Source organism: Myiozetetes cayanensis, unplaced genomic scaffold (genome assembly GCF_022539395.1).
Source record: "Myiozetetes cayanensis isolate MyiCay16 unplaced genomic scaffold, myiCay2020 scf18, whole genome shotgun sequence".
NCBI lineage: Eukaryota > Metazoa > Chordata > Aves > Passeriformes > Tyrannidae > Myiozetetes > Myiozetetes cayanensis.
This window is the reverse complement of record NW_026087389.1, coordinates 14,482,676-14,494,689: the sequence shown is the minus strand read 5'-3', so window position 1 is coordinate 14,494,689 and position 12,014 is coordinate 14,482,676. Positions and strand designations below refer to the sequence as shown.

At 62.9% G+C, this 12,014-nt stretch overlaps 3 protein-coding genes across 4 annotated transcripts; 1 reads left to right on the top strand and 2 right to left on the bottom strand.

The window, feature by feature from the left end:
• Positions 1–1,248: 1,248 nt before the first annotated feature.
• ACY1 (aminoacylase 1) lies at positions 1,249–7,075 on the bottom strand. Of its 2 annotated transcripts, XM_050313205.1 has the most exons (15): positions 7,021–7,075; positions 5,690–5,822; positions 4,999–5,063; positions 4,336–4,440; positions 4,127–4,221; positions 3,860–3,936; positions 3,526–3,615; positions 3,240–3,296; positions 3,057–3,130; positions 2,904–2,953; positions 2,632–2,776; positions 2,480–2,548; positions 2,306–2,385; positions 1,960–2,020; positions 1,249–1,831 (listed from the first exon to the last, which is right to left on the bottom strand). In XM_050313205.1, exons 2-15 carry the CDS (start codon positions 5,796–5,798, stop codon positions 1,667–1,669), a joined length of 1,242 nt encoding a protein of 413 aa, XP_050169162.1. In that variant the 5' UTR covers positions 5,799–5,822; positions 7,021–7,075; the 3' UTR covers positions 1,249–1,666. The 2 variants fall into 2 exon arrangements, with proteins under 2 accessions (XP_050169162.1, XP_050169161.1); XM_050313204.1 differs by lacking the exon at positions 7,021–7,075 and having other exon boundaries at positions 5,690–6,768.
• A 169-nt stretch (positions 7,076–7,244) lies between these two features.
• ABHD14A (abhydrolase domain containing 14A) lies at positions 7,245–8,975 on the bottom strand. Its single transcript, XM_050312904.1, has 4 exons — positions 8,649–8,975; positions 8,425–8,540; positions 7,872–8,107; positions 7,245–7,614 (listed from the first exon to the last, which is right to left on the bottom strand). Exons 1-4 carry the CDS (start codon positions 8,870–8,872, stop codon positions 7,432–7,434), a joined length of 759 nt encoding a protein of 252 aa, XP_050168861.1. The 5' UTR covers positions 8,873–8,975; the 3' UTR covers positions 7,245–7,431.
• Positions 8,976–9,564: 589 nt separating this feature from the next.
• On the top strand, positions 9,565–11,190 carry ABHD14B (abhydrolase domain containing 14B). The gene is made up of 4 exons (XM_050312896.1): positions 9,565–9,692; positions 9,892–10,101; positions 10,272–10,513; positions 10,825–11,190. Exons 2-4 carry the CDS (start codon positions 9,894–9,896, stop codon positions 11,005–11,007), a joined length of 633 nt encoding a protein of 210 aa, XP_050168853.1. The 5' UTR covers positions 9,565–9,692; positions 9,892–9,893; the 3' UTR covers positions 11,008–11,190.
• Positions 11,191–12,014: the final 824 nt, after the last annotated feature.

Here is a 12,014-nt window from a genome sequence, read left to right as displayed (position 1 = left end):
CAGCGCTTTAGGCTTTACCACAGCCCCCTCCCGCAGCTCACCCTGCCAGCCCCGCCAGCTCATCCCTGAGGATGGGGAGCAAGGGAGGGAAGCTAGGATCACCCAGTCTTGCCCTCCTCTTACTGAGAGGGCACAAAGACCTGCCCCCCGAGAAGGACGCTGAGCATGGGGTGATCTCCAAGCACCAGCAAGCACCCAGCTCTCAGGTCCCATCTCTCCCAGCCAAGCAAGCTGGTTACAGCAGGATGGCTGGGGAAAGGGGCTGAGCAGGATCGAGGGGGATGCACAGGGTGCCACAGGTAGCCCTGGTGCACCCACAAGGCAAGGCATGCATTGTTGTCTCCCAGCAAAGGTGCCAGCACCCTGAACGGGGATCCTGGCCAGCAAGGGCCCCATAGTACCCACCCCATTCCCATGCCATCCTCCCCCAGGACTGCAGGGTCAGGGGATGTCGTCATATGAGACATCAGAGAATTCACACTGGCTTCCCACGGGAGACTCAGTGCACAGGCAGGTATGTCCCTCACGCAAAAGCCTTGGATTTCCCCCTGTGCTGGATGGAGGGGAAGGAGCCAAGGAGCTGGTGGCTTCTCCCTCATTGCTCCATCACCACCAGCCTCATCCCTTCTCCCAGCCCAGCACCAAGCAGCCTCATTATCCCCAGCCCCCAAGGGTTCCAGCACCATTTTAATTAAAACACAGGTCAGAAGGCTGGGGGGCCCTGGCTCATCCCCAACCTTTCGTAATGCAGCAGCTCTGCAAGTCCCCCAAGCACCATAAAACCATCCCAATTTGCTCAGTGAGCCCTCAGTTTCCCCAAGGAACAGCATGGCTGGGACAGATCCCACACCCCTGGGTGCTGGGGAGCTGCATGGGGCTGGGAATGAGCAAGGAGGAGATGCAGCCAGTGGCAGCTCTGGCAGATAAGCAGAGGTGCCTGCCCAGACCCGCATGCTGCCTGCCCGGATCCGAGGGCTTAGGGGAGCAGCACTGTGGCAGGAGCTGAGGGAGGGAGGGAGGGAAGGAGCGGGATGAAGCCCAGCACTGGTCCCCTGAGGCTGATTGGGAGCAGAGGCCCCACAGCCTGCCCAGGCAGGATCCTGCCTGCACTGCTGTCCCCCAGCCCAATGAACCCAGGGGAGCAGGAGCACCCCAGCTGGCCCCACTGAGAAAGGAAATCTGCGGTGCCTGGGTGAGATCCCACAGGCCAGCACCATGGGCAGACAGACAGACCAACCTGCTCCTGGCTGTGCTTACCAAGGAGATTTATTGACTTGCACAGGGAGGACAGGTGGCATTTGGCCCCGGCTCCTCTGGCAAGCAGGCAGGGAGGCAGGACAAGGTGTGGGCAGGCAGAGCAGGCCACTGGCCAGCCCCTTACCACCCAGCCCCTGCAGCCAGAGGTGGAACAAGGACAGCAGGAGGCACTGCCAATACTAGGAAAGGCTGGAGGCACCTGGAAACAAGGCTCTGCTGGCATATGGGCAAGGGAGACTCAACCCCTCGGGTCTCACCAGCAGGCCAGCCCTGAACACAGCCAACATGGCACGATGCCATCTGCATCCCCGGTACACCAGCAGACATTTGCTGTGCCCACCCCTTGCCCTCTTTTCAAAGCCTTGCGTCCTGCTGCTCGGCACCCCCCGTCCTGCCCCTGGCCGGGCGCTCAGCCCTCGGCAGGCAGCGGGGGCACCGAGGCCAGGGCGCTCAGGAGGCGGGCGTAGATCTCGATGCCCCGCAGGAAGACTTGCTCGTTGAGGAACTCGTTGTGGTCATGGAGCAGCACCGGCGTGCGGTTCATGGGCGAGAAGCCGATAGCGGGGTGTCCTGCCTGGAGGTGGGGAGGCACGAGGTGAGGTTGGAGCTGCCCCACTCCTCCACCTGGACAAGGCTCCTGCTTGGGGCTGCAGGGTCTCACCCCGGATGGGGAACCCACGGGCAGGTGGGTACCACACTCACCGCTCGGATGTAGCGGCTGTCGGTGGCAGCCGGGAAGATCTCGAGCTTGAGCTGCAGTTTCCTGACAAGTGAGACCCTGTGTCAGCATGGGCATGAGGGCAGCCAGGTCCCCTGTCCCCCTGACACCCCATGGGCAAAGAGACTGTGACAGGAAGGTTCCACAGCCCTGCGGGACACTCAATCCCATTCCTTTTGAGAAGGAAACACAAGGGAGGTGCTTTGGCATAGCACAGAGCACCCTATCCCAACCGCTGCCATGACCCCAGAGACCCCTGGAGACCACCTGGCTCCCACCAGAGGATGTCCCCACCATGATGATCCTGCTTTTCCTGGGGACACTACTCACATGTCCCTACAGACCCCACTGAAGGCCTTCCACCACGGGTCCGACTCATCAGTGGAGGTTATGTGTTGGTCCATGCATTTCTGATGGAGGGAGAGGACAAGTGAGGTGTAAGCAGATGGGCACTTGGCAGGGGAGGGATGGGTGCCATGTGCCTGGGTGGCTGAGACCCCTCACCTGGTGAAACTCGTAAGTGACACCATCCCCAGCACCACGGCACCACTTGGCCACCTGCTCCTCGAAGGCCTGAGGCAGAGACCAGAGGAGGAGTGTGAGCAGGGTATCCCCAGTCCTGCTCCCCTCCTGGGTGGGGTCGGTGTGGCGCCCACCTTCAGGTCCACAGTGGGTGGGATGCGGATGTCGAAGCTGGCAGCCATCTCCGAGGGCACCACGTTGAAGGAGACACCCCCCTCCAGCATGGTCATGTTGAGCGAGGTGACATCCCCCAGGGTCAGGCTTGAGTCAGTCTTGAGCCTCAGGGGACACAAGGGAGAGTCACCCATTTGGGTGGCAGCCCTGGATCAGAGCCGGGCTTGGGATCCCAGTGGCCCCCTTCATGGACCAAACTGAAGCTACAGCCATACCACAGCCTGTCTCCTACCTCTGCTTCTCGCTCTCCCTGAAGGCCAGGAAGGAGTTGATGACTTTTTGCTGGGGAGAGAAGGGCAGCAGGTGAGGACCAGCCCTGTGGGCAGGTGCCTGGGTAGGCACAGGGCAGGCAAGGGGGTTGCACAGTGTGTACCCCCTCTCTTACCATCTTCTCAGCAGCCGTGTTGCTGATGAAGCGGGACCCATGCCCGGGGCTACCCATGCACTTCACTTTTATCCCTGTAGCAGTGGGGAGAGAGGGAAGTGTCGAGCAGCAAGCCTGGGATAGCACCAGTGCCCCAGCATCCAGCAGAGCCAGGGACAGGGCAGTGGGCACTCAGGTACTCACACCATGGGCTCCTCTCACCATAGAAGACACTGAAGGTGTCAGATGGGCTGGCCAAGCCTGTGGTGGGCACAGACAGGGGGTCAGTGGGGCAGGGGGGTGCCATAATGTGCCCCCCCTGCTCTGCCCTGGCAGCATTTCCCCTCCAGGCTGGCACCATGTGGGTCATTGTCCAGGAGGATTCCCCAAGGGGGTGCCTGGAAGTGTGCTGGGTGCCAGTGCCTGGGGGTAATGCCAGGGTGTGTGCCAGGAGGAGACACATCCCTGTGCCAGCCCTACCACCACTCACCCTCATCCATGGCAAAGCCCACGTTGAGCGCTTTGAACTCGGGACGCTGCACGAACATCTCCATGCCCTTGTGTCCACCCACCTCCTCATCTGCAGGGGAGAGCCTGGCATGGAGGAAGGAACTGGGGCATTCTCCAGCCCACCACCCTCTGGTCCTTCTTCCATGCCAGTCTGGGTGCCATCAGATGTCTTTGGATATGGAAATCTCTCCAGCCTTGAGCTGGAGCTCAAAATATGCACAGCCTGGCAGCTGCCACACCAGAGGGTACTCCAGAGCATCACCCAGCTGCCAGCCCCGTCTGTGTCCCCGAGAAGGGACAGCCTGGGGACTCACCAGGCACAAAGGTGAGGTGGATGGTGCGAGCAAAAGACTTTCCCTCTGCCTTTAGCCTCCGGATGGCCTCAAGGTACCTGCAGGGGGAAAGTAGTGTCTGGTCATCATGGAGGAGAGGGGCTCGTGTGCTCCGAGCCACCTGAGGGTGGGTCAAGAGGTGGCACCCTCAGCCCCAGTGACCCTGGGGATGGCTGCATCCTGTCCTGCACCACTCAGAGGCACCATCAGCACCGTGCCCCCCAGGCAGGCACAGAGCCCTCCACTCACTGGATGGAGACACACTTCATGTCCTGGGCACCCCGGGCATAGATGTTGCCTTGCGAGTCCTTAACAGCCTCGAAGGGTGGGTAAGTCCAGTGCTCCTGTGGGAGAGAGTGGCCACAGTGGTAGAGGGGCACAGCAGGCCCCAGCTCCCATCCTCCTGCCACCCCATCCTCCCCAACATGCCCATCCTATCCCTCTCCCTGTCCCAGTACCTCGAAGACGGGCACGACATCAGTGTGGGAGTTGAGGAGGATGGAGCGCAGGCGGGGGTTCGTGCCCTGCCAGGTCAGGATCAGCACCACACGGCCCTGGCACACCTGTGGAGTGAAGGTAGGGTGTCACCAGGGTCCAGGATGGGAACAGGAATGCTGGGAGTGGTGGACTGGAGCCAAAAAGCATCAGCTTGGGAAAAATTTTGGGATGCCACCTGGCAGGTCACCCATTTCTCTGCTGGGAGAGGGCAGGCAGCAGGAGCACACACACCTGAACTCCCCACAGTCAGACAGAGTCTGGCTGCAGGCGCCAGACCTGGCTACACTTCCAAGGAGGGAAGACAAACCTGGCATCTTCCCCTGGTGCCTGGGAATCCCCTGGGACAGCCAGTGCCCAGCAGGAAGGACAGCCCCAGCCAATGTGACACTGCCAAGTCCCCAGCTAATCATAGCACAGGCAGCTGCAAAGGTCAGCAGGGAGCAGCCGGAATACTGGCTTAAGGAAGGGCTTGGGTCAGCCCAGGATTACAGGCAGAGGGGATTCACTCCTGCCCAGCTCTGGGGTACAGGCAAGAGAACAGCCTGGTCACTAAGGACCCGGGCACAGGTGGATGAATGGATGGATGGATGTACAGTCTGGAAGCAGCTCCTCGCCTTGCTCACCTCCACTTTTTGGCAGGCCAAGCCCAGGTCGGTGCCAATGCGCTCCAGAAACTGGACAGCTGCATCTGGGGAAGAGCAGGGGTGCCTGGAGTTACATTGGGGTCTCCCTCCCCTCTCCCTGCAATCCCCCAGGGACCCCAAAGCTCTCTGGGGTTCCTAGGCCAAGGAAAGTGGTGACCAGCGAGGGCAGGTGATGGAGGCCCTGACCACAAGAGGTGGCCAGGAGCAGGGACAGGAGCAGCTCATCACCATCCCTTTGGGATAAAGACTTGGGGAATAAGAAAAACTAAATTTGAAGTTCATGAGTTCAGGGAGAATGGTCCTCCACTGGAGTTTTGTGAGCTCCTCACCAAGAAAAAAATCTCAGTGTGCTTTAGTGGGACGACACAAATGTTAACAGAAGGAGATCTGCATAGAAGAAGTTCATCCATCCCAGAGCCAGGGCAGCATGAAAAGGGGGAGCAAGGGGCATGGGGCTGGAGGGTGCAAACAGCAGCTCTGGGTGCACTTGGGACATCCCTGCCCCAAGCAGAGGCACGAGCAAAGATAAGACATAAAGGAGTTTGCTCCTTAACACCATGATCAAAACAGTCCCGGCACAAGACTTGGGCACTTGAGTCCAAAGACCGGAGCTACAAAGCGGCATTGCCAGATCCCCACGTGGCTCCCTGTCCTGTTCCCCCATCCTCACCATAGTCAGGTTTGGGGTGGACAGTGTCAATCCTCAGGTACTCCCGGAAAAGCGTAACTGAGGAGTTCTCCGAGGCCCCCGCGCTCTTCCCAGGCTTCCCAGGTGCCATGTCTGGGACTGGGGCTGCAAAGCTCTGGGGGAAGAGTGGCAACATGGTTAATCACCCACCAGCCCCTCCAAAGTCCGCCGGTGAGCTCGGTCGTCACAGAAACTGAAGTGAGAAAGGGCAAAGGTCTGCACCATGTGAGTCCTGGGACTGCCAACGTGGGAGAAATCCCCCCCACTCGGATATCAGGCAGGATGGAGTGTGCCCCCCACACTGTCCTGTCATTCTTCCCCCAAAGCACATCTTCTTGCCCCAAACAGAGTGCCAGGGTAGCCTGGGATGGCCAGGCCAGGGGGGAGATCCAGGAAGGGGCTAGCTGGAAGGAAAAGGGGGCAACTAGGTGGGGAAGGGGCTTATGGGGGGAAGAAGTGTGTGTGGGGCAGGGGCACATGGTAGTTGGGGGTAGCCAGGGATGCTGAGGAGTGCAGGCAGGATGCTGGTGTAAGGAGGTACAGATAAAGAAAGGGGGACACTGGCTGCTTAGGGGGTGCAGGAGAACTGCAAGGAAAGGTGCTGGAGGTGAAGTGAGAGTGGTGAAGGGAGATCTAGTGCTTGCAGAGGACAGAAGAACTAGGGGGCCACATTAGGGCGACAGGCTAGTGGGGGAGCTGTTTCAAAAGTGCTGGGTGGCTGGAGGAGCAGGAGGATATGGGCTGCTTAGGGGCACATGGGGGTACAGTAGCAGGGGTGACAGGGGAACACTGGGGAGGGTATGGGAGCAGGAGGTGCAGAGAGGCTATGAGAGCTGCAGCAAGACCCTGGTTAGGGGTGCAGGTACTGTGACTGGGGGTGCAAAGGGGCACAGGTGAGGTACAGGCTGGGGAGCAGGAAGGGGGCCAGTGGGGTGTGGTGTACTGCAGTTGGGATACAGGGACATCATGATTAGAGTTGTGGGGAGTGCAGGGTCTCGTGGATAGGGATGCAGGGATAGTGTGGTTAAGGGGGCTGGGGGTGAAGCAGAGGGCAGGGTATCATGGTTAGGGGTGCAGGGAGGTGCAGGGTACCACAGTTAGGGGTGCTGCAGCTGCGCTATTGGGATGCAGGGGTAGCACGGGCAAGAAGGCAGAGCGGTGCAGGGGGGTAGCGGAGGGGTGCAAGGGGGGGGCTGCAGGGTACCGTGACGGGGGCTCGAAGGGGGTGAAGGCACCGGGGCACCCACCCGCGGGCTGCCGGGCGCTCCTGCTGCCCGACCCCACTCCTCGGCCTCCCGCCACCCCGGCCCTACCTCCGCGCTGCTGCCGCCGGCGCTGCCCGGCCCCGCTCCGCCCTCTGCGCTCCGCCCCGCCGGCGGCAGCGGGCAGGGGGCGGGCAGGGGAGGAGCAGGGGGCGCAGGAGGGGCAGGCAAGGGGCGGGGCACACGCAAAGGGCGCAGGGCACCCTCCTGCCCCACACCAGAGAGATGTGGCTGGAGCCCGGTGAGCCCCGCGGCGCTTCGGGACACAAGCAGAAAACAGAGCAGCATCAGTTTATTGGCCTCGTGACAGGCGACACTCTGTCCTGCCAGCGAGGGACACCTCGAGTCCCCACCCCCGCCACCCTGGGGACACCCCAACAGGCAGCAGCACTTCTCACAGTGCCTCCCAGTCCCTCCGATGCCCCAGCTCCTGTCCTCTGCTCAGCAGGGAGGAGGCGGTGCTCACTTCAGCTGGCGCAGGAAGCCCAGCAGGGCCCGGTGGAAGTCCTCAGGCTTGTCCAGGTAGCAGGCATGGCCAGCACCAGGCAGGGCGACTACATGGTGCTCAGGGAGGTGCTGGAGGTTCTGCAGGGCCTGGGGAGCCAGACCTGTGTCACGGTCACCATACAGGATCAGGGTGGGCGTCTTGGGAGAGAGAAAAAAGCAGAACGGCTGTCAGAGAGGTAAATGGCCACTGCGCTTCCTCTGGGCTGTGCCCACCTCCATCCATCACCATACAGGGCTGCAAGGCCAAGGGGAGGCAGGTGCCAGCTCCCCCATGAGCTGGGGGGCACAGGTCCCATTCACTCACCCCTAAACAGGGCCACCCTGCATATCTGCCTACAGCCAGAGGCTCACCAGCACCCAGGGGAGCCCCCCAGGAGCCCAATGGCACAGCTCACCTGGACCCGCCGGTACTGCTCAGCAGTGTAGTCCTTGGTGCCCACAGGCGCAATGGGCACAAAGCCAGAAAGCCGATCCCCCTGCTCCAGCAGGAAGGGCAGGGAAAAGCGGCCACTCATGGAGGGGCTCACAAGAACGGGCCTCCGCATGCCCAACTCCTGGAGAACACGGTCCAGGAAAGCCACTCTGCCCTGTGCCGTCACCACCGTCTCCACCGGGGGCGAATCCCCATAGCCTGGCATGGGGAAGAGGGCACAGAGTGGGCAGGGGGCATTGTGCAGCCTCCACTGTTTTCTCCCCACCAAGATTCAATGGCTTGGCAAAAAATGGGCACCTGATCAAGCCCTGGTGGCTGTACAGCCCCAGTCTCACACCAGCCTCACCACGCGATGAAGATCAACGCCGCAGGGCAGAGCCAAATCCCAGGCACACTGCCCCAGGGATCGTGTCTAGCTATCCAGAGCCCTCCCTCTAAAGAGCTCCAGGGCCCAGCTGAGGCCAGGGGCTGGAGCTGCACAGAGGGATCAACTAAACACAGTGCCATGGTCCTACCAGGCAGATCTATTGCGACTGCACGGTAGCCTTCTCCAGCGAGCAGCGCCAGCGTGCCCAAGGCCTCCCACCTCTTGGAGGTGAACGCCTGGCCATGCAGGAACAGGACATCGGGCCTGCGGGGGGGAAGACAGGCAGGAAAGGGTTCAGGGAGGATGCCATGCCTGCAGCACCCAGCGGGCTCAAGGGCTGGTGATGACAGACCCGAGGCTGGGCTGACCCACCTCCCAGGGCCGGCAGTTCCTGCGGGAACCTCCCTGTAGAAGACGGGGGGCTCTCCCGCAGCCATCCCCGTCCTCGCCGTGCCGTTGGCCGCCCGCCGGCCCCGCTGCCCCTCGTCAGGCCGGGAGCGCTGCCCGTGCCGGGCGGCCGGGAGGAGAAGGTACAGGAGGAAGGTGAGGAGCGCCCCGAGAAGCAGCAGCCCCAGGCGGCTGCGGACCAGCAGCATCTCCGCTCCGGCTGGAAAAGGAGAGCGGCAGCGCGGGGCCGCGGGCCCCCAGCCCCACTGCTGCGGGGGGCAGCAGGGCCGCTGCTCCGCTCAGCCCCGGCCCAGCCCGCGCTCCCCGCCCGGCCCGGCCCGCCCAGCGCCGCTGCGCCCACGGGCTCCGACCGGCGGCACCGCGCGGCACTGCAGGGTGCGGGCGCGGAGAGCGGGGCGCTTTGCGGCACGGCCCCGATCCAGGCACGGCTCCGACCCGGGCACGGCCCCGCTGGGTCACCGCAGAGCCCTCGGGACAGAACAGCCGGGGATCGGCTGGGCCGGCGGGGCTTGGCGGGACTTGGCGGGGCTCGGCAGGGGCTCAGCTGAGCTCGGCTGGGCTCGGCTCAGTTCGCCAAGGGTTCGGTCCGGCTCGGCAGAGCTCGGGATGGGCTCAGCTGTGCTTGGGTTGGACTCGGATGGAGCTCGGCAAAGCTCGGGTTGGGCTCGGCGTGGCTCGGTAGAGCTCGGATAGAGCTCGCTTGCACTCGGCAGGGCTCGGGTTGAGCTCGGCAAAGCTCGGGTTGGGCTCGGCAAAGCTCGGGTCGGGCTCGGCAGGGCTCGGGTCGAGCTCGGCAAAGGTCGGCTCGGCTCCGCTCGGCCCGGCCCGTCGGGGCCGCAGCCGTTCCCGGGGCCGCCCCGGACCTTGCGCTCCATGAGGCGGTGCCGCCGCTCGCCTCCTTCCCGCCCCACAGGCCTTTGGCCCCGGGGCGCGGCTCCCCCAGCCCGGTGGTTCAGCGGGGTGCAGGGAGGAGGCGAGCGGCGGCTGGCCCCGGGCACGGAGCAGCAGGTAAGGGCCAGACGGAGAAGCTGAGGCAGGGGCGGCCCCCTGAACCCGCCTGGCACATCAGCGGCCCGGCCGGTGCCCCCGCAGTGAGGGTGATGCTGATGTGACCCCCCCGTGGCCACCCGTGCCTCGACGGTGGCACAGGGCACGGCACCCCTCCCATGCCCACCACTCGCCCCACTAACAGCCCCCCGACCCCCAGGCATGGCCACCCCACGGCTCACTGAGAGCACCGTCACCGTGCAAGGACAGACCCTGTTCTACCGCCAGGCTGAGCCCGCCCAGGCGGCGCCGAGGCTGACGGTGCTGCTGCTGCACGGCATCCGCTTCTCCTCCGACACCTGGCTGCAGGTGGGGACCCTCGCCACACTGGCCGAGAACGGCTACCGAGCCGTGGCCATCGACCTGCCGGGTAAGGTGGTGATGGTGAGCACAGCTCCGGAGCCAGCTGGGGCCGATGCACCCACTGGGTTTGTGGTACCAGGATGACAACCCCAGCATCCAGCTGTGCTGGGCCAGCTTCTCCTGCTCACCGAGGCAGCGGGGAGCCTGACAGGGCCACTTGTGTTTCCCATGGCTCAGGGCTGGGGCGCTCCAAGGATGCCGTGGCCCCAGCACCCGTGGGCCAGCCAGCGCCGGCGGGATTCCTGAAGGCAGTTTCGGAGGCTCTGTGCCTGGGTCCAGCTGTGGTGATCAGCCCATCGTTAAGCGGCATGTACTCCCTGCCCTTCCTCCTAGAGCACAGCAACCTGGTCAAGGCATATGTTCCTGTGGCACCCATCTGCACCGACAAATTCACGGCAGAGCAGTATGCCCGCATCAAAGTACGGCACTAGGGGAGATCAGGGAACTGGGAGGGGATGGTGAAGAGGGGGGACCTTTGCAGTGGGGTTGAGCAGGCCAGAAACTCCAGTTGTCACTGGAAAAGGGGATCATCATGATGAAGGAATATGATGTGGGATAGCAGAAATGAAAGAGGGGATGTTAGGAGACCCAAGAGTCTGAGCCTCTTGTCCTGGAGAGGGGGGTAGAAGGGCAAGTGTCTCCCCTCTAGGATGTCCCTGTACAGAAGGAATGAGTGCCTGGATGCTTGGATCCCACTCACAGACTCCCCCTCTGCATTCCCCCTCTGCAGACCCCCACACTGATCGTGTATGGAGACCAGGACGTGGAGCTGGGGGAGACCAGCCTGAACAACCTGCGGCACCTCCCTGAGCACCAGGTGCTGATGCTGCAGGGTGCTGGACACCCCTGCTACCTGGACAAGCCCAATGAGTGGCACCGTGGGCTCCTGGCCTTCCTGCAGCAGCTGGTGTGAACAGGATGGGACCATAGGTCAGGAGAATGTGGCCAGCCCACCCATCCCTCTGCCTGCACATGCACCGTCGTGCCAGCTCAGCTGCTTGCCTGGCACCAACACCACACTGGCCCACACTACCACCGGCCCACACCACCACCCATTTCCCTTGGGACCAAATAAAACCCCAAGCTCTGCCACTGCTTTCCTGCCACCTTCATCCTGCTTCTTTCCACCCTTCTCACCTCCTTCCCCAATCCCCACCTCTGCAGCTGCTGTCCTGTGCAGGTTTGGGGGGTGATAGCAGGAAGGTACAGCCACCGAGGCATTGGTACTGTTGAGGATCGTTGCCCTGTGGATTGGAAAGTGCTGGCCTCACTGAACCCCCCCACCACCACTTCTGGCAGGACCCCCATGAGCCTCAGAGGGTGCCCAGGTAGCCCTGAGGCTGTGTTCAGGGACAGGTAGGTCCCTCAAGGTAGTGACAGCCGTGTCCTCAGCCTGCTTGCCTCCTCTTCCTCCTCCCACCCCTCCTAGCATGCACCCAAGTCCAGGGTAATCCACAGGGGCTTAAAAGGGAACCGCCAGCCCAGCGCCCCAGAGAGGTGGGGGCAGGTTTACCCAAGGAGTGGCTGCTGTGAACAGATGAGGGGGTGGGCAGGGAGGCCTGACAGACAGGGGGACAAGACCCCTGCCTGCCACCTGCCTCCTCCCGCTTTGGTGCTGCTGCACTGGGCACTTGGGGGCACAGATGGAGCCAGCAGCAGGGTGCCCCCCCAATGCCCCCCCTTCCCCAAGCCTGCCTGGGCTTTAGCTGCTTACGCCAGGGCCCAGGAGGATTTAGTGGGGGAGGTAACGGAGGGGGGGCACTTTTATGTGGGTGCAGAATGCCCGTGTGGGGGCCACAAGGCAGGGCCAAGGGTGCAGGAGCTGGTGCCTGCCCTGGTGGTACGGCAGGACCCCTGTCTGGAACATCCCTGACCCTGCACCTGCTTCAGGTCCTGTGTTACAGCACCCCATACAGGAGT